General features: G+C 40.2%; 1 protein-coding gene across 1 annotated transcript in view; it reads right to left on the bottom strand.

Annotated features, from left to right (window-relative positions):
• The window catches only part of PGM5 (phosphoglucomutase 5), a gene marked incomplete at its 5' end in the record, with an annotated part of 159,811 nt that overhangs the window by 42,930 nt on the left and 93,799 nt on the right, over positions 1-23,082 (bottom strand). Inside the window, 2 exons of the mRNA XM_084239279.1 lie at positions 303-438; positions 20,005-20,120. Coding sequence (XP_084095405.1) covers positions 303-438; positions 20,005-20,120 — 252 coding nt within the window. The remainder of the gene's footprint in view (positions 1-302; positions 439-20,004; positions 20,121-23,082) is intronic.

Genomic DNA, 23,082 nt, shown 5'->3' with positions numbered 1-23,082 from the left:
CTTGATAATTTTAGATGGAAAAACAATAAGGAAAGTCCCTGGCCTGACTGCTTGGTTCTCATGGGCACCAAAGCACATTTGAAGGCTCTGCAGTTCAGATTCCCTCCTGGGATGGCTGCCACCTTATAGACACTGAGCCCTTGATACCACACCCAACCACTTACCAGGGATTATCTGGCTCCAGCCTTTGTGTCCCTTAGATATTTGTGAAGATGTCTCCTTTTTCAGGTTCTAGCCACCATTTTTAGAAAGCTTCTCTAAGAGTTCCCTTGGATTCACAAGGAGACCCTTACCCTTCTTACCTGCAATAGTAGTGGCGGCCAAATTTGGCCCAGTGATCTCGGACAATTTCTTCCACACTCTGCTTCCGGGCAGCAATAATAGAGAGCCAGACCAAGACAGCCCAGAGGCCATCTTTCTCCCGGAGGTGATCAGAGCCTAGAAGAAAAAGAAATACTCTATTGAGGACTTGTTCCTTGGGGGAGGGGAGGGTTTAGGGGGAGGGGTTCTATTAAAGCTAAATGAACTATGAAATCCAGTTAGCAATTAAGTGTTGCATAAAAATGGCTAGATTTAGTTATTCATTGTATTAAATATATATCCCATAAAATTGTTGCAATGCCAAAAATATGGAATAGACAGAAGAACAAGATGTGCCAAATAAGAACAAGTGTTATGAAGAAAATAAACCAGGTGATGATATCATAGAGGACGACACAGCAGCAGCAAAGACTCCTTTCCCTAGGTAGTATAGTGGGTTGAACAGTTGCCCCCCACTATGTTCACCCAGAACCTATGAATGTGACCTGTTTGGGGGAAACAATCTTTGCAGACAAAGTTAGTTAAAAACCTTGTGATAATCATCCTGAATTATCCAGGTAGGCCCTAAACCCAGTGACAAGTGTTCTTGTAAGAGGAGAAGGCATAAAGAGGGGATATATAGAAAGGTATATACTATGTAAAGATGGAAACTGAAGTTACATTGCTACAGCCAGTAATTGAAAGAAGCAAGAAAGGAGTCTCCCCTACAGCCTTTATTTATTTATTTATTTATTTATTTAAACATAAAAACTGGTTTTTATCAATTTTCTGTACATGCATAATATCAGTTTATCTCAGTAACCAACTCAGCATTGCAAGTCCTGATTTGAGTACAGTTGACTTTGACTTTCTTCAGCTTCCCTGTATCTACCTTGAAAAATCATGGTCTATCATGTCTTTCAGTTTTCCAAGGCCTCCATTTTGGACTTATGGGCTTCAGAACTATTAGAGAATAAATTCTACTGTAAATCACTCAGTTTTTGATAACTTGTTATGACAGCCTTAGGAAGCTAACCATAATTAGTCAGGGTCAGCCCAATGAGGTTACACCGCTTGAGCTGACATTTGATAATGAATCAGCCCTGCCAAGATCTGGAACAGAGTATTCCAGGCTGGGAACAGAAATGCTAGGGTTCCTGAAGCAAGAATACATTTGGAAACTTAATCCTACAGTTATTTATACAGAAAGAGAGGCAGTTTATATTACGGCATTCATGTGAATGAAAAGTCTAAACAAGCAGCTTCCTGCACAAAAAGAACCTAGAAGAATGTAAGCCCATTTAAGCAACTGCCTATTGTAAGTGCATCTGAAGTGAATAAAACTGTGAATACAATGGAATGTGTAGTACTTGTGTGGAAAATGAAGAAAGAAAACAAGTGAACAAACAAACAAAAGCTAACTCTTAGACTACAGGAAGAAAATGGAGGTTACCAGAAGGAGGAAGGGGAAGGATGGGTGGGAAAATTCGGGAAAGGGGTCAATTATATGGTGGAGGAAGGCAACTAGAATTTTGGTGGTGCTCACAATGCACTTTATACAGATGTCTAATTATAATAACGAACACCTGAAAGCTATATAATTATATGCAATGCCAATAAAAATTTAAAAGGTGGAAGGATTATGTTGAAGTGAGAGAAAAATGGTATAAAGAGGAAGGCACTGGATTGGAATTTTAAACCAAACACAGTTACTGCCTGAGTATGTGAGAAGACATTGCAAGCTTGCTTACTTTCCTGAGCTTCAGCCTCTCATTTATAAAATTGGAACACTATCACCAGTCTTTTGGGAGTGTTGTGTCCATTTAATCAAGTTCAGGAGACAAACTCTCAGCTCTGACTGCTCAAGATCAAATTCTAGCTCAGCCACTTCTGTGTGACGTTCTATCCTTGCTTGCAGCATAGGGACCAGGATGATCCAACCACAAGGGAGAGCTGCCAGGACACAGTGACTCAATGTACCTGGGTATTTAGAACACTGACGGATGGCAACAGGAATGGTTGTTGCTGCTGCTGTTGGTGATGGCAATTCCCATAAAGCACAAATGTGGTGTTGATTCTTCCATACATACTTGAGGCAAATTATTTTCAGTTATTCATAATTTTATCCCTATAGATACCAATAGCAATGTCTTAAGAGACTGGGATAAGAAGTGAACCATTTCTTCTTGCAATAGAGCAATGTTAATGAACAATGGTACTCTTGGGTTTCACAGCTGTGAAACACACAGAAAATCAAAAAGGGACACCTAAGATCACAGGACTTTTTAAACCTTGGAAATGGGCTGAAACAATATCTTAGTTAAGTCAAACAATTTTGAGAATTTCACTCCAAAACTATGGACCATCTATCCTTCCTGTTACGTTCACAATGTTAAATGTTTTTCCTCAAAAAAAAAAACATACAACATTTAAGAGGGCAGTGAAGATACTATAAAGGAAAAAGTATCCATCTTTAGTTCTTCCCACACCCATCAATGGTCTGAAGTGACATTTCCAGCTGTCTGCTTGTAGCTGTCTGTAGGGAGAGAAGACCCTAGGCATTAATCATTACCCCGTGGAGTGATCCTAGTCTCATCCAGCAAATTCTGCACACTGCTACAAAGACAGAAGAAGTTAAGAAGACGCTGGGTTTCTTCCATGGCTAAGTGCCAAAAAAACAAGTTTAGGAAACCCTGCCCAGTGGGGTAATTTCAAAACCTTTTGTCCTTTTATAGCTGAAAAAAAAAATCACTTATATTTACTGGTTAGAGAAAAATGCCCTGTTGTTCTAAACCATGGGCTTTGCATACCTTGGATCTCCAGCTGTATCATATTACATAAAGATAGAACAATTAGAAGCTGTTAAGTCTGTGAGAGATGTCATAATTTAGAGGCAGAGAGACATTTAGTTCCTCAGCAAATTTTCAAAAATCCACCTCAACTAATTATAACCTACTGCACAAAAAATTGTGAGTTGGCTTGAATATATCAATAATTACCTACAAGATAAATATTTGCCAAGATTCATAATGGGTTGATGATTAAATAAAATTAACTGTGCTCTTCACAGTTTTTGGAGGTGAGGATAGAGATGTTGATGATGTATTTCCACTGGACTCTGATAGTGTGTTTTACAGGGGGCTTTGGGGATACAAATTTACTTTTACTAACTCTTCAAGGCACATGAACTATAATGCCATATCAGTGACAGATAAATTATACAAGAAAAGGTAGAACACAAAGGCATCAAATAGTTTTTTAAAACCTTACTATGAACAGAGTGAAAATAGAGGGGAGGAATATTTACGCGATATATGGCAGGGCTAATAGACTATATATTAAAACAAAAGAAAAAGAGGAACCCATTAGAAAACTGAACTGTATGGAAAAACACACACATGTAATTTCTAAGAGAATAATATTAGTAGTCAATAAACATTTGAACAAATGTTTGATCTCACTGTGGTTGAAATCCAAAAAGCAGAACATCATTTGGAAATTGACATATTAGTAAAGTTTGGCTAGGGGATGGGGAATATTTTATACCAGCAAAGTACAGTGTAAATATGTAGTGCCTGCTAGAATAATTTGGCAAAAATTATCAATAGTCTTAAGACTATTCTACCCAGCGATTCTACCCTTAAACTTTCGTCAAAAGGCCTCTCACTAAATTAGTTATGTGAAAAGGGAAAAATAGGGGGAAAAAAAAAATAAGTACTTCTTTAGTAACATGTGTTCATCCACTTTTATAAATAGAATCAGTTCCAGAAAGAATATTCCATACATTTTCATAGAAAAATATACGTATATGTAGATATGTATCTATATGTGTGCATAGATAACAACAGAAGGATATATACCAAACCATTGACAATGACTATCTCTAAAATTCCTGGTAGAATCACAGGTACTATTTTTTTCTGTCCCTTGTCTATTTCCACAATAAACTTGTACTGTTACGTGTAACTTAACAACAGAAATACATTCTGAGAAATGTGTTCTCAGGTGATTTCATCATTGCACTGTGTGTCATAGAAAGCGATCACAGTCTGTACAGCTGAGCCTACTATGCACTCATGAGGACCAGCATTTTATATGTGGCCCATCGTTGATTGGAATGCCATTAAGCAATACCTGACTATATATTTTTTTCAAGATAAGACAATAAAAATGTTTAAGCTGTCAATGTAGTTTAAGAACATTAAATTTACCAAGGGCTAACTGGGATATTAAAGGGATCAAAACCACTATGAACAGGTGATGAACTGTGAAGCTATTGATTATCCTGTTTCCCAGATGGAGTAATAGCTTTATAGTGTACAGAGAGTGGAATAAGGCTTTAGGATTAAGACCAGGGATGTCCTTTAAGGCATCAGTCCCTGACTGAAGATGGGAAGGAGGTGTCCTGCTGAGCTGTCAACTCTGGCTTCAGGTCAAGTTGGGCCAGAGGGACAGGTTCTGCTGAATTCACAGGGAGGACCCACCAGGCAGGACACAGGTGCAGAATCACACCAATAACCCCTATGGCATTTTTACTGTGGCATGATCAGTTGTACAGGGGCTCACCCAAGTCTGTGTTTCCTACCCCCTCCCCCACACCCACCCAGCTTTCTTCCCAGGCAAAATCCCAAATCCCAACATTCTGTGAACAACAAAGAGCTGTTTGGGGAGAAAAACCCTCTTTTACTTCCTCATCTTACATATTCACATCTGCTCCATTTTTAGAACATGAGATCCTAGAAAAATATTCTTCTACTCTCACACACATATTATATCCAAGATATTTTTAATGCATTCTAATTTTTAGAGTAGCTTCATTTTCTTAGCTTCACAGAAAAGTTGACTGGAAAACACAGAGAGCTCTCAAATACTCCTGTCCCAACACAAATAAAACACCCACCGGGGTATTGATGAACCTGCAACAGAGCTATAGAGGGACTATGGCATCCAAAGGACAGTGCCCGATAGAGGACAGGTCACTGTGTGATTTCTCAGCCAGACGTACAATTCCAAGAACACTCAGGTTCAGGGAACAACAACTATGGGGTTTATTTAACAAGCAAGGGATACAGAGTTCTGAGGCCGCACGTGATGGGCTATCTCACCCCAGAGAGTGTCCGCAGTGTCCAGAGGTGCCAAACAAAAGGCCGCTCATCCAAGATGGTGCCATCCCATCAACAAGGGCCTGGAGCTGGTGGCAGCCAGGACCCAAGCCACAGCAACTGGAGGTGCTTCCAGGTGGGGCCTCTGAGGTGCCACCGCAGCAGCCCACAGCAATAGAGGCAGCGGCAGTACTGCGAGACAGTGCCAGACAATCAGGAACAGTTAACAGCTCTCAGAGGTGACCTGAATAAAGAGTGCTGGTCACCTGTCAACAGTGCTGGGTGGCACTGCCCAGTAGTACTGGTCACTAGGAGGTGGCGGAGTCAGAAACACCATGTCAACAGCTCTTTGTTAGTTGTTGGCCCACACCAACAATAAATAGCTCTTTGAGACACCAGTCCGAGGGCCTCTGGCACTCCTCCCAGGCAGTGTCAGAAGCAGGCCAGAGGCAAGTGTGGTGGCTCCTGGCCTCTGCGAAGCTCACTGGCTTCTCTGAAAAGGTTTCCAGCTTCTCTTCTTTCTTTGGAGGCCAGGAACAGAGAGAGACTCTCTGGAAGAGTGTCTCAGGAACAGAGTTGATTGCAACCTTGGCTTATGCCCTATCTTATATCCTCTTTCCAGGTCCCCCTGCACCTTCCCCTCACCCTCCCCCACAAGTAAGACTGAACCCTTTCTAATCCTATGGCTGAATTGGGCCATTTACCAATCAGCTTATAGCTCACACCTGATCCATTCTACAATCTAGGCATCAAGTCCACGGGTCCCTCTACTGCCTGCAGCTGGAGGGAGCCACAGCACTGGAGCTGGCCCTGTGGGGCTCCATGAAACTCCCTCCATGCTACCCTGAAGCAGGGGCAGCGTGCCCTGGGGCTGTGTGGTAAGGAACCACTACCATCTGCCATCACTGCTGGCCTCTGCCTACAGCCTGAGCCCCAGTGGGGTCCCTGGTGCCAGGCAATAAAATCCACCACTCACTGCCATCCATTTGCATTCCCCATAGGCAACCTCTAGGGCCAGCCACCAAAGAGCTGCTCTTGCCCCACAGCTTGTGCTGTGGAGCCCCTACATAGACACATTATAATCACTCAAAGTTCAGTTTACATTGGCATTCTCTCTTGGTGTTGTATATTATATGGTTTTCACATTATGGAATCATGGAGAACAGTTTCACTGTCCTAAAAATCCTCCCTGTTCAGGCTATTCATCCTTCGCTCCCTTCCAGTCCATGGCAACTACTCTTTTTCTATCTTCATAATTTTTGTCTTTGACAGATTATCACACAGTTGAACTCATACAAATGAAGTCTTTCAGTTTGGCTTCTTTCACTTACTAACATGTGTAGGGGCAGGAATGACACTGAGCAGGTTTCCTATGATCCAGCAGACCGGGTAAAGGAGGAGTCAGAGTCCCCAGCGGCTTTTGCAGGTCTTTTATTGGGATTTACCAGGTACACGGCAGGCAGGGGTGCTGGGGGGCCGGGAGGCTGGCAGGCCTCCCAGCCCCCAGCAAACCCTCACTCTATCTGGGCTCTCTGGCGTTCTCTCTGCTTCTCTTCTTCTCTCGGCTTCCATTCGTTCTTGGCTTCTGCTGGTGTCCCCATGACGCCACCCTTATAAACTCAGTCTCTGAGCCCAGGTATACCCACTTCAGGTGCCCGCCATCAGGCATGCATTAGGGACCACAGGGTTCCCCCATCTATCCTAATGGTGGGAAGGCAGAAAAGCCTGATACTTTTTCCTTACCCTATTTAGGTAAGGAAAAATGTCAGGCTTTTCTACCCTCCTGCCATCAGGATAGATGATGGATACTTGCGGTCCTGAATGCATGCCTGATGGCGGGCACCTGGAGTAGGGTGTGGGCATAGGTAGATGGGATTCACCTGGGCTAAGACTGGGCTTTTAAGGGAGGCGTCACGGGGACGCCAGAAGAAGCCAAAAGAGAAGTCGAAAAAGCAGAAGCAGAGAGAGAGAGAGAAGGCCGGAGAGCCCAGATAGAGTGAAGACTTGCTGGGGGCTGGGAAGCCTGCCAGCCTACCAGCCCCCCCAGCGCCCCTGCCTGCCTTGTACCTGGTAATCTAAATAAAAAGACCTGCAAAAAAGCCACTGAGGACTCTGACTCCTCCTTTACCCGGTCTGCGGGATCAGAAAACCTGCTCAGTGTCCTTCCTGCCACTACACCCTACAACATGGTTTTAAGTTTTCTCCATGTCTTTTCATGGCTTTTAATTCTTTGAGCACTGAATAATAATAATAATATTTTGAAGTTTGCATCCTCTGAATTTCTGGCTGGTGGCAAAGCCAGAGTTTGTGACCCAGTTCAAGACATTGAAATGAGGTTTTTTTTAATCATATTCTCAAAGCTTTTAAATACTGTTCACCTTGCCTTTCTCATTCAGGCCATACAAGCCTCAAACCTGCTCAGCTCTACTCTGAGCAGCCCTGCAACCCAGAAGGAGGGTAATTAACAGTCCCTGACATGACTCCTGCAAATAATGGTACAAAATATTTTATTTTTTCTCACCAGAAACATCACTATTTTCCCTCTGCCCAAACTAGTTTGTGTTTCTCAGGCTTTAAAACTGTATTACTAGACCGAGGCTGTACACCAATAAATATAGTAACTTCACAAAAGAAAAGAGGGAAGAAAATATGCAGCAACTCAAAGGAATTCCCTTCCAATGGAAATGCCAGCATGGACAAGAACTCAATGAATTCACCCACATCACTAACAAGTCATCATTGCAGCTGAAACTGAGATCAGGAAACTCTGGATTTGTCCATTAGGAAAATATAAACCATTTTGCACCTGTTGCTAGCTCTAAGCTGGAACACAGGTTAGAAAGTCTCAGTCCAGGCTGCATGTTAGACTCCCTAAAGAATTTATTTTTAAAAAATGCCAATGTTGGGCCTCCCCGGTGGCACAGCGGTTGAGCGCTGGGTTGCGAAGCTGCCCGCAGCCTCTGCAGCGCAGGTTCGATCCCCGGCTGCTCCCCGGCCACCAGAGGAGGGTCCCACATGGCGCGCAGACCTCTCCTGCCGCCCGCTGCTCCCCTCAGCAGTGTACTTCGGTCCTTCTGCCTGCTCTGCTCCCAGCTCTGGCTCTGGTGAATTCTCTCACCCTCCCGCGCTTCTGACTGTACCCAGTGCTTGTATAAATAATAAATAAATATTTTTAAAAAAATGCCAATGTTCAGGTTCCACCCTAGACCAATAAAATCAGAATTTTGGGTAATGAGACACAGGCTTCAATATCATTAACTTTTAAATTCCTTGGGTGTTCTCATGGGCAGTCAGAGTTGAGAGAAATTGCTTTAAGTGAAGGGTATTCAAAATAGTCCTATATGGGGCAGATTATTTAGGGGTAGTGAATTGGGTCTCTTCCTTTTTCTTGCTCAAATTTGGTGCTAAAGGCATGGATGTCAGTGGACTTGGGCAGGTGGGTTTCTCTCACTGAACTCAGTTTCAATATCATGACTTCTTCATGCCCTATTTTTTTTTTTTTTTTTTGGTCTGGAAAACTTGTGCAGACTTCTCTAACTCTGGGGTAACCAAGTCATCCCAGTCTGCCCTGGCCTTTCCCAGTTTTAGCAGTAAATGTCCCACATGTCAAGAAACCTCTTTGTCCCACACAGCTAATCATCAAAGAAAGGCCATTCACTCAAAGAAAATCCTGATGGTTCTGTGATATGGGCACCTCAGTACATACCTTAGCACACGTTCTGAGAGTCAGAAGTGACAGCAAGCATATATGTAAATACTTGTTCTTGAAGCAGAATTACAAAGTGAGATAAATCCCATTCTTAGAAGAATAACAGAAGGAACTGGGCACTATCCTCAGTATTTTATATCTATGATCTCATTGTCATAAATTGATAGCTCCTTTTTATAGATGTTACTAAGGTTAGATCATTTGTATGAGGTCACACAGTCAGAGTGGTGAAAAGGAGATTCAGACCCGGGAAGTTTGGTTTCAAAGTTCATGGAGTTGAGCCCTCCCAGAATAAAGTGGTAATGACAGTGGGTCCCCAAGATCTGCCATCAGGCAGATAAAATGCTTTGCATGGTGAGAGCTGAGGCAGCCCTTCTGAAGATTTAGGTAATGGATATGCACTTCTTCTGTCTCACACTAGACATATAGGAAAAGTTGTGAATGTTTCCTTTACTTCTCTTATTTCAATGTACGCATTTCATTAATTTACAGTGAAATTCTTCCAACTCTTAATATTCGTTCAAGACAAGAATTTGTCTTTTAATGAGAGTCACATTAAAAGGTATAATTTAGGTGAATCTGAGATTGTAGAACATGCTATAGAATTGTGATAGTAGTTGTTTTTTCATGCTTAGGTTCTGGTCTTTAAATGTGATCAAAAAGCCAGGCACAAGGGAAAGTGGTCGCTTTTTCACACTTACACATAAATGCTTTTACAAGTATTAGAGGAATAAATGCTCTAAACTTTTTGCCAATTGGAGAACAAAACTCTTGGATATAAGCAGGTCAGAGTGAGCTGTCAGGTCAGGAAAATAGGACAGCAGCAATGGACAGATATGCTGTGCTCTGGGCAACATGGTTCTCAATGAATGCTATGTAACAATAAATTTAATAAAAACAACAATACTAAATCATGTTTCACAAATATACCTCAGGACTTTGGCTGATATTCTGAGCACAGCAATAGTCTGTAAGCTGCATGAGAGGAAGGTCTGTGTCTGAAAATACCTGTCACTCTGGTCTGAGCCTGGCTCATGCAAGGTTCACAGCAAACATTCACTGAATGAATAAATACATGATTGAGTGACTCCAGTATCTAGTTTGATGTAATTCCTCAGATTCACCCTTAATTAAAAGTAGCTAGCTAGCTGGAAGCCATCTAGAATGTTACATTGAAAAAATAAACTTTACAGATTATCCACTGAACACATCAATTTATAAATGAGGAGCTCAAGGCCCAGAGAAGTTAAATGAGGTAACTGAAGCAATTGGGGTGGCTGGGAAGGGGCATTAAAGATTGGAGCAGGGTCTGTCAACTCCTAGTGCTATTTACAGGACACCATTCTCCCAAGCCCCCTAATATTCATTCCAACTCCATCTAAAAGAATAACTAGGTGGAAGAAAGTGACCCCTTGGCATTCATTTAAACCGGCCAGGGCAGTACCGTAAAGGCAATGAAATTGGCTGTGAATCCTGGTTTGGCCAATGTAACCTTAACCAGTGACTTAAGCAGACCTTCTTCCCTAGGCCTCAATCACCACACCTGTAAAATAGGGGTCATTGTGTTTCCTATTGCATTTCATTGTTGAAGAAATTCAATTAAATAATATAGAGGTGACCCTAAGCAGTCTATCTGTCATGTAGAAGGTGCTCAATGAATAATACTTATCAGCACTAGCTTATTAACACACATCCCAAGGCAGCCAAGCCGGCCATCCCAGAGGAGAGGAAGCATTAACAATGTCATGGCTGGTCAGCTAATGCAATTCTCTCACACAGTCACTCCCATTCAGGAAGGTAGGGATCACTGGGACCTCCCACCTCATCCATCCCATTGTTGTTGTTTTTTCTAAGATTTATTCATTTGTACATACAAGAACCGGGGTAGAGGCCAGAGGTGCGGGGGGTGAGAGGATTCACCAGAGACAGAGTGGGGAACAGAACAGGCAGTTTGACTGAAATACACTGCTGAGGGGAGCAGCGGGTGAGACAGGAGAGGTCTGCTGCCCCATGTGGGTAGCTCTCTGGCCAGCTGGGGATTGAACTGGCGCTGCAGAGGCTGCGGACTGCTTCATGGGTTGTGCCTTAACCCCTTGCGCCACCAGGGAGGCCCCATCCCACTGTTTCTTTGTCTTCAATGTTGATGGGAACAACACAGCTCTTGAATTGTTCCTTGACAGATGATAAACTGAAGCAGAAATCTCTCCGTGGATTTAAGGTCTGCGTACAAGGTTGATGTCCCGTCTCTATAGTCATTATACTTCATTCTCAGTATAAAGAGAAACCTTGTGTTTGGAAATCTTCAATCTATGGAGAAGGGCCATGATTTTTGACTATTTCCGGTGCCCGAAAGCAGTGGTGAGAGTGGACATGGTCTCAGAGGCCCCATTCCCTTATTCTCCTCCACACTGAGGTGACACACAACACCCCTTCTTGCCACCTTTCATCATTTTGGCAAATGAAGTGAAAGGTCAGTGGAACTAGAACTGTAGAGAGTCCGAAGGAAAGGATTTTTTTGTGATAGAAACACTCTTCCCTTGGGGCCTCCCTAGTGGTGCAAGGGGTTAAGCACAGCACTATGAAGCAATCTGCAGCCTCTGCAGCATGAGTTCAAACCCCGGCCAGGGAGGTGACCCACATGGTGCAGCAGACCTCTCCTGTCTCACCTGCTGTTCCCCTCAGCAGTGTATTCCTGTTAATTGGCCTGTTCTGTTCCCCACTCTGTCTCTGATGAATCCTCTCACCCACCCCCACCTCCCACACCTCTGGCCTACACCCCAGTTCTTGTATGCATAAATAAATAAATCTTTAAAAAAATAAAAAGAAACACTTTTCCCACTTAAGGGAGGAGCTCTAGTTCCCAGTACAAGAGTTGATGGTTTGTAGAAGGTCCATAAGGGGGTTTCAGTTTTCAACTTCACAAGGAGGCTCTCGGGGATGTAATCACAACACCTCTGTACTCTGGCCCTGCCCAGATTGAATCACACATGTGCACACAGTCTGCGTCAAATAGCCTCACAGAGAAACTGCTCTCCTGGCACTGATAATGCTGTCATCACGGCCTCCTGACCCACATCTGCGATCCAATGAAATTTACACAAACTGGCCATCAGTAAGAGAAAGAAATTGGTAGAAACTGAATAATCTGAACTTCACAGATATAGATATACCTGTTTCTCTGTGCCAGAGGCTGAACAGATGTAAAAAAAAAAAAAGCCAAATATAGATTTAATGGTCCTCTAGATAGGAAAATGGACTGGTTTCCCTTTAGTTTACCCTTTAAAAGATATCATATTAAAGAAAACATTTATAAAAATATGAGACAGTTCAACCAATTCAATATTTGTACAACAGCACTAGTGGGAACCCAGTCCTGAGATAGGATGTATATAGTTTACCTTCGAACTTTAAATAAAGGCAACAGCATGGTGCTAGAAGCACTAAAACTGTACAACAATGAAGGGAAATAAATGTCCACTCACAAAACAACTGGAGGATAAGCCAATAAAATAAAGACAACTGAACAGAAAATGCTCACGCCAAAGGCTGTAAGAATTTAGTATCTACAAAAGATCATGAAAGTTGGAATTCAGAATACTGTTGACCATGGCTGTTTACAAGTAATTGCCAGTAACTACATTCACAAGAAACGTATGTTAATAAAACAAATCATAAATATTTTAAAGTCTGTTCATCAACATGGGTTTTAGGAGGGAGTCTTTCTAGGATTGTGTTAGCTATTAATTTATGCTAATAAATATATGATGATTCAAAAGATCAAAACTTAATTTAAAAATTTTGCATAAAATTCTGACTTGACTGTAATTGTTTTTTTTTAAAGATTTGTTGATTTATGCATATAAGAACTGGGGTACAGGCCAGAGGTGTGGGGGGTGAGGGAAGTCACCAGAGACAGAGTAGGGAACAGAACAGGCAGATTGACTGAAATACACTGCTGAGAGGAGTAGCGAGCGAGTCAGGAGAGGTCTGCTGCTCCATATGGTATCTCCCTGGCCGGGGATCGAACGCATGCTGTAGTGGCTGCAGACAGCTTCATAGTTGTGTCTTAACCCCTTGCACCACCAGGGAGGCCCATGATTATAATTCTTAACATCCCTCTCACCCCCTTGCAGCTGTTCTATATTTGTGTGGTTTTGTTTTTATGGATCTTTAAAATTTTGGGCTGCCCTAACACCCAGATCTCCAGAAATATATCCACTTAAGAATGATAAAAATATAACTACTAAAAATACAAAGAAAGGATACCAAAGTGGAATAATTTATTTCTTCATTCCTCCTTTTCTCCCTCCATCAATCTTCTGCCCATCTTTCCAGTCTTCCTTCCATCTATCTATAAACTCTCTTAAGGGCTGAATATAGCAAAGAAGTAGAGCTGAACAAGAAAGACACAGCCCCTGTCCTTGGGCATTTATAATTTCTGTATGGCAAGCAGAGAGATCCAGCAAATCTCAAAAAACTAGAAAAATACTCATGATTTCCTGTGACATGGCACACACATATCCTGGGCATCTTCTTCTAGAGCCTGAGAAGATGTAAAAAGATCTAAAAGAAGATGTAGTTAATTTTGAGAACACCAGGTCGTATTCCATAATTTACAGTGGAAAAAAGTTGGTGTGAGCATGATGAACAAGTCACATAGGTGCCAGAAGATCTGGACTTAACGCTTAAGTTTCCAGAAAGAGAAGGATGTGTACAAAAATGCCCAGCATATCCTAAGAACACATTAAAACTATGATCATCATTGTAAAAAATTCAACGTAGAGCACTTTCTAGGAAGCAATAAACTTTGCTGTGTTGCCTGATTTTATTTGGCAAACTGGAATGGCTATTGACATTAGCTTGTTTAAAATACATAATAAAAATGATAGTAATAGTTAATCTGATAGCCAAGTTTGGAGCTCTTCCAGGAATTCACAATGGAATAATTCTTCATTGTTACCTGTAAAGGCATGAGCTCTGGGCTGCGACAATTCATACACTCCCAAAATGGTATGACTTCTTAGCAAGCCATTGACAATGATGAAAACTGGTAGAAAATCTTCAACAGAGGCCAAAAAACTTCAAAGTTCTTGGTGTTTTAGATCTTTTAGTATTTTAGTAATCCTCTTTTGTGTATGGGAACAAGTCCAGGCTCCTTCCAAATTGGAACTTTAGAAAAGTAGCCAGAATGCCATTTAAATGAACAATTTTCTTCTATTTAAATCTGAGGGTTTATTGGACATTCTCCTTTCTCTCTGTAATGCAGTTTTTCCAGGGCCCTTCCCAGGAAGTGGGTGAATACCTGTTTGAATTTCTTAAGTATCCTTGGCTCTTCAATATACCATAGGAGTTTCCTAATGAGCAGCACCTGGGCTTTCCCCACAGAAGCAAAGTCTGAACTCATATCCTGTCACTGGCTTGTTACCTTGGAAAGTTCTGGGAGGTCAAGAAGGGAAATCTTCACTCAGGATATGTCTTGCTCATCTTGGACAAAGAGACTGGCATTCTTGAGCTTGAGGCAGATCCATGCTTTCAAGCTTTCTTGGCACTAAACTGCATTCCTAGTTAGTACATGGTTCTATGCCCCAGGGACACTGAAAAAGGCCTTCACTTGAGAAGCTTGGATAAATTTTAGAAGCATCTCCCCAGTCTCAGGTCTATGGCTTTTCTACCTCTGCACTTTCTCCTTCTTTAATTGATTCATTTAATTTTTAAAACTGTATCCTCAAGCAGATGGGGAGCTCCTAGGACCAGTTGACTTTTATAGGTTAGAACTGAAGGGTCAAATAGTTTAAGTGGCAGGTGAGGGACTGGAATCTTCACCTCACATTCCTGTACTCCTCAACTTTCTGGATCAAACTTGGGGTGGCATCACAGGCACATTCTTGCTACCATGAAAACCAAAAGAGCGAGGTTTCCTCCTCCCAGGAACACATCAGAATCATTTGAAGCTACCTATTTAAATGTAGATTCTCAGGCCTTACCTGCCCGGGAGAGGATAGACAACATATCCTATTCCCACACAGCTGAAAAAGGAACTGGTCAATGCTTTCATTGGAAAGACTGATCAGTAAGGAAATCAATGTACACTGTTGGGCAGGAGAACTGTGTTTTTGTTTAACTGTAATTTAATTCAAGTAGAGGCATTTTCCAAGTTCTGGGGCCATGAGCAAGTCACTTAACAAATTCTTGGGTTCAGGAGTGCCATCTGTCAAACCAGGCTAATATTAACCAAACACAAAGAATGGTAGAGGAGGCAATACATCTGGGGCTCTACACATTAAAAAAAAAAAATCTTGCACTCCTTAAAAAGAAGATAATAAACAACTGTAATAGTGAGGAGCTTTAAAATTCTCTTACAATCCAACCTACAAATTGCAGTCTGCTTAAATGTCTGGAAGCAAAATTAGTTGCAAAGTGTCGGCAAGCAGACCCCTTTTCTAAGCAGACCCTGGTTTCCCATCTCCAGTGGAGTCTAGTTGGAACATCTAAGCTATGGAGGCAAAGGGCTTCAAAATTGGCCCCTCCTCACTTGTATTTCCAGTACTGTTTCTTGATATTCCCTATCTACTTTACTATATGTATCAAAAGTTAGCGAAATATGGCCCTTGAGCAAAATTTGGACTTAGAACTATTTTTGTAAGTAAGGTTTTATTAGAACACAGTCAAAATCATTGGTTTATGAGTCTATGGCCATTTGGGGTTACAATGGAGAGTTGAGTCATTGTGAAAGAGACCATCCACAGACTCTTAGTCTACAAAGTCTAAAATATTTACTCTTTAACTCTTCACAGAAAAAGTTTGTTGACCCTAGCTATAGACAAGTATTTTCTATGCATTTTTGAACATGATGCACAATTAAACACATTTTACGATGAAACCTGTGTTTCTAAAAATAACTTTTACCTTTATTAAACATAATGCATTCTGATAGGTCCAAGACTAGTAATTTTTTAAAAGCTGTTCACGACTTAAAACTAATCTCATGACCCCAAATGAATCTTGTCCATATTGCAAAAACATTGTGCTAGAACTACTGAACAATTGCTTATTTTAAACTTGTTTCCTGCTTTCCCACTTCTAGTCCTTTCTTGATGTTGCTCCCTCCAGCTGATAAGACCCTGACATTTCATGTCAGTGTGTACAAATCCTTCCCATTCTTTAAGAACTAGCCTAACATCCACCTCTTTGATAAAATCTGCTTTGAACCTCTAGTCTAAATGCATTTTCTCCTCTCCCATAGCATTTTTCTGTTCTTTCATTGTGGAATTTAAAGAATTCTGCCTTGTAAAATAATCATCTTTGTAACATTCTAATTACATACTAGGAAGAACTCAAGGGTTTTAAGTCTTAAGAATTTGGTTTCTAAAAAACCATCCAATACAGTGTCTTGCACTCTGTAAGTACTAAATAAATGTTTATTAAATGGAGGTAAACAAATATTTATTATTAGAGTTACAAGGAAATGAAATGATAGACCATGTTTATGGACTGGAAGAATTAACACAGTTAAAATGTTGATCATACCCAAAGCAATATATCATTTCAATGAGAGCTTTATCAGAGTTTCAATGGAATTATTTAAAAAATATAGCAAACATAATTGAAATTGATATGGAACCACAAAAGAACCTGAATAGTCAAATCAATCTTGACGTAAAAAAGGTTAGAAATGGAAGTATGCTCCTAGACTTCAAACTATACTACAAGGCTATAGTAAAACAACCAGTATGATATTGGAATAAAAATAGACAAAGACCAATGGAATAGAACTGAAAGCCCAGAAGCAAACCCACATTCATATGGAAAGATGTTCTATGACATAGTAGCTAAGAGTATAAAAATGGATAAAGGAAAGTCTCTTCAACAAATGGGAAAACTGGACTGCTGCATGCAGAAATATTAAACTAAATGACTCTTACCATACACAAAAATTGATTAAAAATGGATTAAATATTTGGATGTAAGACTAGAAACCATAAAATACCCAGAAGTAAACATATAAAACACTACACAGCATTGGTATTAGGGATGTCTTTGGGAACTTGGCTTCAACAGCAAGGAAAACAAAAGCAAAAAATAAATGAATGGGGCTGCATCAAGCTAAAAAACTTCTCAATATTGAAAGAAACAATCATTAAAACAAAAAGACACCCTACTGAACGAGAGAAAACTTCTTGCATATCATATATCTGACAAGAGGTTAATATCCAAGATTTATAATTCAACAAAAAGAAAACAAACAATCCAATAAATAATTGGGCAGAAGAGCTAAACATATACTTCTCCAGAGAAGACATACAGGTGGCAAACAGGCACAGGAAAAAGTGTTAAACATCACTTATCATCAGGAAAATGCAAATCAAAATCACAATGAGAAACAACCTTATACCAGGAAGAATAGCCCATATGAAACAAATCAGAATAAATAACATTTCAAGTGTTCCTTAGGTAAAAGAGAACAGAAATGTGGGCAAAGATGTAGAGAAAATGGAGCCCTTTATATTGTTGGTGGGAATGAAGACTTGTCCAACTCTTATGGAAAACAGTATGGAAGTTCCGCAAAACATTATAACTAAATATACCGTATCAACCTGAAATTCCACTCCTTGGTATCTATCTAAAGAATATGAAATCACTAATTCAAAGGGATATATGTTCATTGCAGCACTGCTTACAATAGTGAAACTATGGAAACAGCCTAAGTACCCAAAAATAGATGAGAGGATCAGGGAGATATGGTATACATACACGCTGGAATACTACTCAGCTATATAAAATACATAAGCTCTCCCCATTTGTGACAACACATATGAAACTGGAAGGGATTATGTTAAGTGAACTAAGTCAGAAGGAGAAAGAGAATGCTAATGATTTCACTCATGAGAAATACAGAGGGGGAAAAAGGAACTGACAAAAAACTAAACCCAAACAAATCCCAGAAATATGACTCTAGAATAAGGCCTCTAGATGGGGAGGAAAGGAGAAGTGCACTGAAGAGAGGGAGGGAGCCCAGAGATTTGGGGCAAAGGATTGTGGGCACTTTGGTGGTGGGAGGTATGCTAATTTACACCTGTGGAAGTATGAACTTATCCCCCTAAATCAAGCATGGTGGTGTAAATGTTTACTCAATAAAAGAAAGTAAATAAATTTTAAAATGATTCTAACTGGGGAAAAATATGCAGAATCAGAAGTCACCTGAAAATAAAAAATTATTGCAAAATTAAAACTTAAAAACAATGAAATATAGGTTCAAATGAAGCAGAATCTGTGGCAAAGCAGTGATAATTTGCTCATAGTCTCTCATTTTTAAATATAGCAACTGCTCTTTTTAAAACTGAACAACTACAACAAATTGGTAATTTTGTAAAACTCTTTATTATATGTCTAAAATTAACTTTTTTCAAAACAAATAGCACTTGTATCCAAAACATATTATTTAAAATTAATCTTACTGGGAAACAAAAAGATAAATAAAACAAAGTAACTATGCTTAATGTGTTAAATTATGTAATGGAAAAGAGAAATAACATATAAAAACAGATGGATAATTTTATCAGCAAAATGAAAATTATAAAAGAGTCAACAAGAAATGCTAGAAATAAAAATAACAATATCAGAGATGAAGAATTCCTTCTCTAGACTCATTAGCAGATAAGGAAATTATTAGTGACCTAAAGTTAAGTAATAGAAATTATCTATACTGGAACACATAAAGGAAAGAGTGATTAAAACCAAACAGTACATGTAAGAGCTCTGAGACAATATGTAGTCACAAATTGTGCAGACATTTGTAAATGGAGTCTCAGAAGAAGAGAAAGAGAATGGAGAAGGAGAAATATTTGAAAATGTGGTAACTGAGAATTTCCCAAAATTAATGAAAGGCAAAAAATAAGAGATCTAAGAATCTCAGAGAACTCCAAGCAACGTTAAAATATATATACAGACCTAATGAAAATATCAAAGGAAAAATGTAAAAATAAAATATTGAAGGCAGCCAGGGATGGGGGTGGGTGGGTGGAGTTTATATACAGAGGAACAGAGATAATTATAACCTACTTCATGGAAACTATGCAAGTCAGAAGACAATGAAGTGCTATTTAAAAATAACTGAATAAACAGTATTTTTTAACATCCCAGGTTTGATAGTGCTATTTGGGGTTTTTTTTCCCTTAGTTACCTTGGTACTGAAAGATTCACACTTGGGATTGATTCATAATAATCGGAGGGAGGGGTCCCCTTGCAGATGCAGTTAAAGATAAAACAAGATTGACCATCAGTTGATAATGATTGAAACTAGGTAATGAGCACATGGGGATACAATATGATCATTTCCTATACTGATAAAATTCTTTGATAAAAATCTTTAAAAAGATTTTTTTAAAGAAATGGAATTTTAACCAGGAAAAAAATGGGCAGACGAGGTAAATGTGTCATAGCACACATTCCACTAGGTTCTAGATTTTTTTTTTTTGCCTCTAATTAATGTCCCCTCCATCTTTGATTTTCAATGGGTTCATAGTTCTCTAAAATGGGCTTACAGACTGCTGTAGTGCACCTCTCCAGTAACAGCATCCCAATGAGGACCTCCCTGGTGGTGCAGGCGGGTGAGCACAGCGCTGTGAAGCTGTCTGCAACCTCTGCAGTGTGGTTTCCATCCCATCCGGCCAGGGAGCTCACTACACAGCGAGGCAGACCTCTTCTATCTTGCCCACTGCTCCCCTCAGCAGTGTGTTTCAGTCAGTCTGTCTGTTTTGTTCCCTCCTCTGTCTCTGGTGAATCTGCTCACCCTCCCGAATATCTGGTCTATACCCTGGTTCTTGTATAAATAAAATAAAAATCTTTAAAAAACAAAACAAAACAAAACAAAACATCAACCCAAATGAAACCTACCAGTGCCAAAACTTTCTTCTCCACACAAAGAGCACCGTCCAGAGTCCATCAGATTTGAGAAGAATCTCCATCCAGCTGGAGTCTCATATACAGGGACCTTCATTAATTTGGCCACTCTGAAAAATGAAATTTGAGGCAACAATCAATTCATATATTTCCTCTCTTTTGTTTTCGCAGCACAGGAGCAAGTCTTTAGGAGCTATTATTTCTATAACTAGATTTCAAAAATTCCTGAACAAACTGAAAATTTTCAATATGTCAAGTTATAAAGTAGAAAATGATACATAGCCTATTCTAATGGTTCTCAATTTTACCCTCCCCTCAACATAGAACATATCAATATCTTGTATAAAATATTCGCATATTTATATTTTCCTGTATAAATATTTCTTTATCCTTCTGGTGAAATCCCAATCAGGGAACCTCAGAATCTAAATTAAATTGGTATTTGGGTATGCAAATTTGGAATATTGTTTGACAGTTTCTACTAAAAATAAAAGTATACACATCCTATGAACCAGCACTTCAACTCCTAGAAATTACTAATGACATGTAGTAGACACTGAGGTAAATGGCTGAGCTTCACACACACACACACACACACACACACACACTCTTTAGGATTTTAAAATTGGAACACTCATTTTATCAGATGCTAGGAATGTTGATATTTGTTAGCTCACAAATATGGCTCCCACTCTCTGCCAAAGAGACATATCTCACACAAAATCATGCTCCCTTCCTGTGTTAATTCGCATCTAAGAACTGAGGTATGAGACATGTATAAAAGTCAAATCTTGTTCCTATTTGGCTCAGTTCTGTAGGAACATTTCAGCTCCTGAGTGTACACAGGCTGTCTAAGGATTTTGTTAGGACTGCATTGCAATCCAACTTGTCTCTCTCTCTGTCCAATTCTCCTCCCTCACTCCCCACCACCCCCATAGGTGTTGATCTTAAAGCCAACTTCGATCCTAACAACAGAAAAGAATAAACTTCTTGCAAGCAAATCTCTGACTTGCTTCCTGGAGAACTCAACAAGTTGACACTACTCAGCAGAGGGTATACACGAGATTTTACAAAAATGATCGGAGAATCATAATTGAGAACAAAGAAAACTACTCAAATATCCATCAAATTAAAACAGACAAGTAATTTGTGATATATATATTGTAATACCATAAATTCCACCAGACTATTACTTCATGCAACAATTTGAATGAATCTCACAAACCACTATTAAGGAAATGAAGCCATCAGCAAAGAAATACACACTGTACTCTTCCACCCACATAAAATTCTAAAACAGGACCTCCCCGGTGGCACAGCGGTTGAGTGCTGGGTTGCCAAGCTGCCCACAGCTTCTGGAGCGCCAGTTCCACATGGCGCACAGATCTCTCTTGCCGCCCGCTGCTCCCCTCAGCAGTGTATTTTGTAGGTCTGCCTGTACTGCTCCCTGCTCTGGCTCTGGTGAATCCTCTCACCCTCCCCCACTTCTGACTGTACCCAGTGCTTGCATAAATAAATAAATAATTTTTTAAAAAAACAAACAAAACACAAAACTTAAAAAAAAATTCTAACACAGTTAACTATTATCAGTACTTCTAAAATATAGGCACGGGGGAAAAAAGAGGTCAAATATTTTGTCTAAAGTCTCACAGAGATAAGAGGCACGACTAGAATTTGTACTCAAGTCTATTGAATTTTTGCTTATGTTCTATTCCACCACACCAGGCTGTCTCCCCAAACGCTGTAATGCTTCAAGAGACATATATTTCTCAAAGCAGGATGGGGAATAAACTGCTACCACAGACACTGGTCTTAGGAGTTTCATCTTCCCCACAATTAAGCAAAAGAGAAAATGCCAAATGCCTGCCACCAGCAAAGTTTAGTTCTTGAAAAGTGTAAACACAAAAGATGGTCATGGAAAGGAGCCAGGATGGTATATTGGTGAAGAAGGGAAAGAAAGATGCATACAGGAAAAGATTACAATGTAATAAATATTTCTTTAGGTTTGGTCTGTGGCCAGCTAGAGGAAAAAAATATGTACTGATGCTTGCCAGAGGAAAGAGATTACCTCTTTCCACAAAACCCAAATATAATGAATGGGGTCAAAATCTTGAAAAATTATGTGTAAGTCTCTCAAGTTTGCCTCGAAAGAACCATCTTTTGGATGTTCAGGTGCTACATCAAGTTTCTGTTATGTGTATTTTTGATGGTATAAGAAAGATACACTTTTATGTTCCTATCCTAGTAGTTCATCCTCAAATCCTAGGAGGAGTTAAGACATTTCCTCCCCAAATTGTAGAGCAAAGGAAAATTTTCAGAGCCATTAATTTTATGGTCAGAAGGAGGAATAAATCACATGGAAGTTTTCCAAGGGCAGCAGGTAGTAAAGCCTGGGTCAAAATTAATATAGTAAATATGAATGTATATGATTACCAAATAGAATGCACCATGGGGCAGAGCTGAGAGTAAAGGAGAGGGAGGGAGTGAGGACATGTATGCTTTGGTTAGAACATTCTTGTAGGCTCAGAGCCAAGTTGGCATTCTGAAGGGAGTAAAAAGGATTTCCCCAGAACCCACCCTTCCCAATTAATTACTATCAAGAGGTCATCAGGCTGAAGGCTGAGGCTGGGTTTTAAAGGACCGGATACTTTCATAACTATGAGCCACAGTTGCAGCAAAGCAAGCTAAGATAACAATATGGGTGATAAAATTCCGGGATCCTGAGCGTGAGATGATTGTGTCCTGGAGTCAGAAAGGAATTCTCCACCCACCTCCCTCTCCTGAACTTGGTATCCATCCCAACCACAGCATTCAGCAGATAACTGGCTCTAGATTGGTTTTTGGCAGGAGGCCTCGGGCCTCCCTGGTACAAAAGCTCAAAAATGAAGCTATTTGTGCTCAGGATCTACACCCTTCTTTCTGAATCCTGTGAAGAACTCACTTTCTAAGAAAGACCAAGGCATGAGGGGAAAGAAAGAAAATTAATGGGTCATGGTTTTCCCAAAAGTGGGAGTGGGAGTAGGTAGGTAGTAAAGCAGGTAGTAAAGCCTGGATGTAAAAACATGCTGGATG

The sequence above is a fragment of the Talpa europaea genome (assembly GCF_964194135.1).
Source record: "Talpa europaea genome assembly, chromosome: 7".
Taxonomy (NCBI): Eukaryota; Metazoa; Chordata; class Mammalia; order Eulipotyphla; family Talpidae; genus Talpa; species Talpa europaea.
Note: the sequence above shows the minus strand (reverse complement) of the source record. Positions and strands in the feature narration are given on the sequence as shown.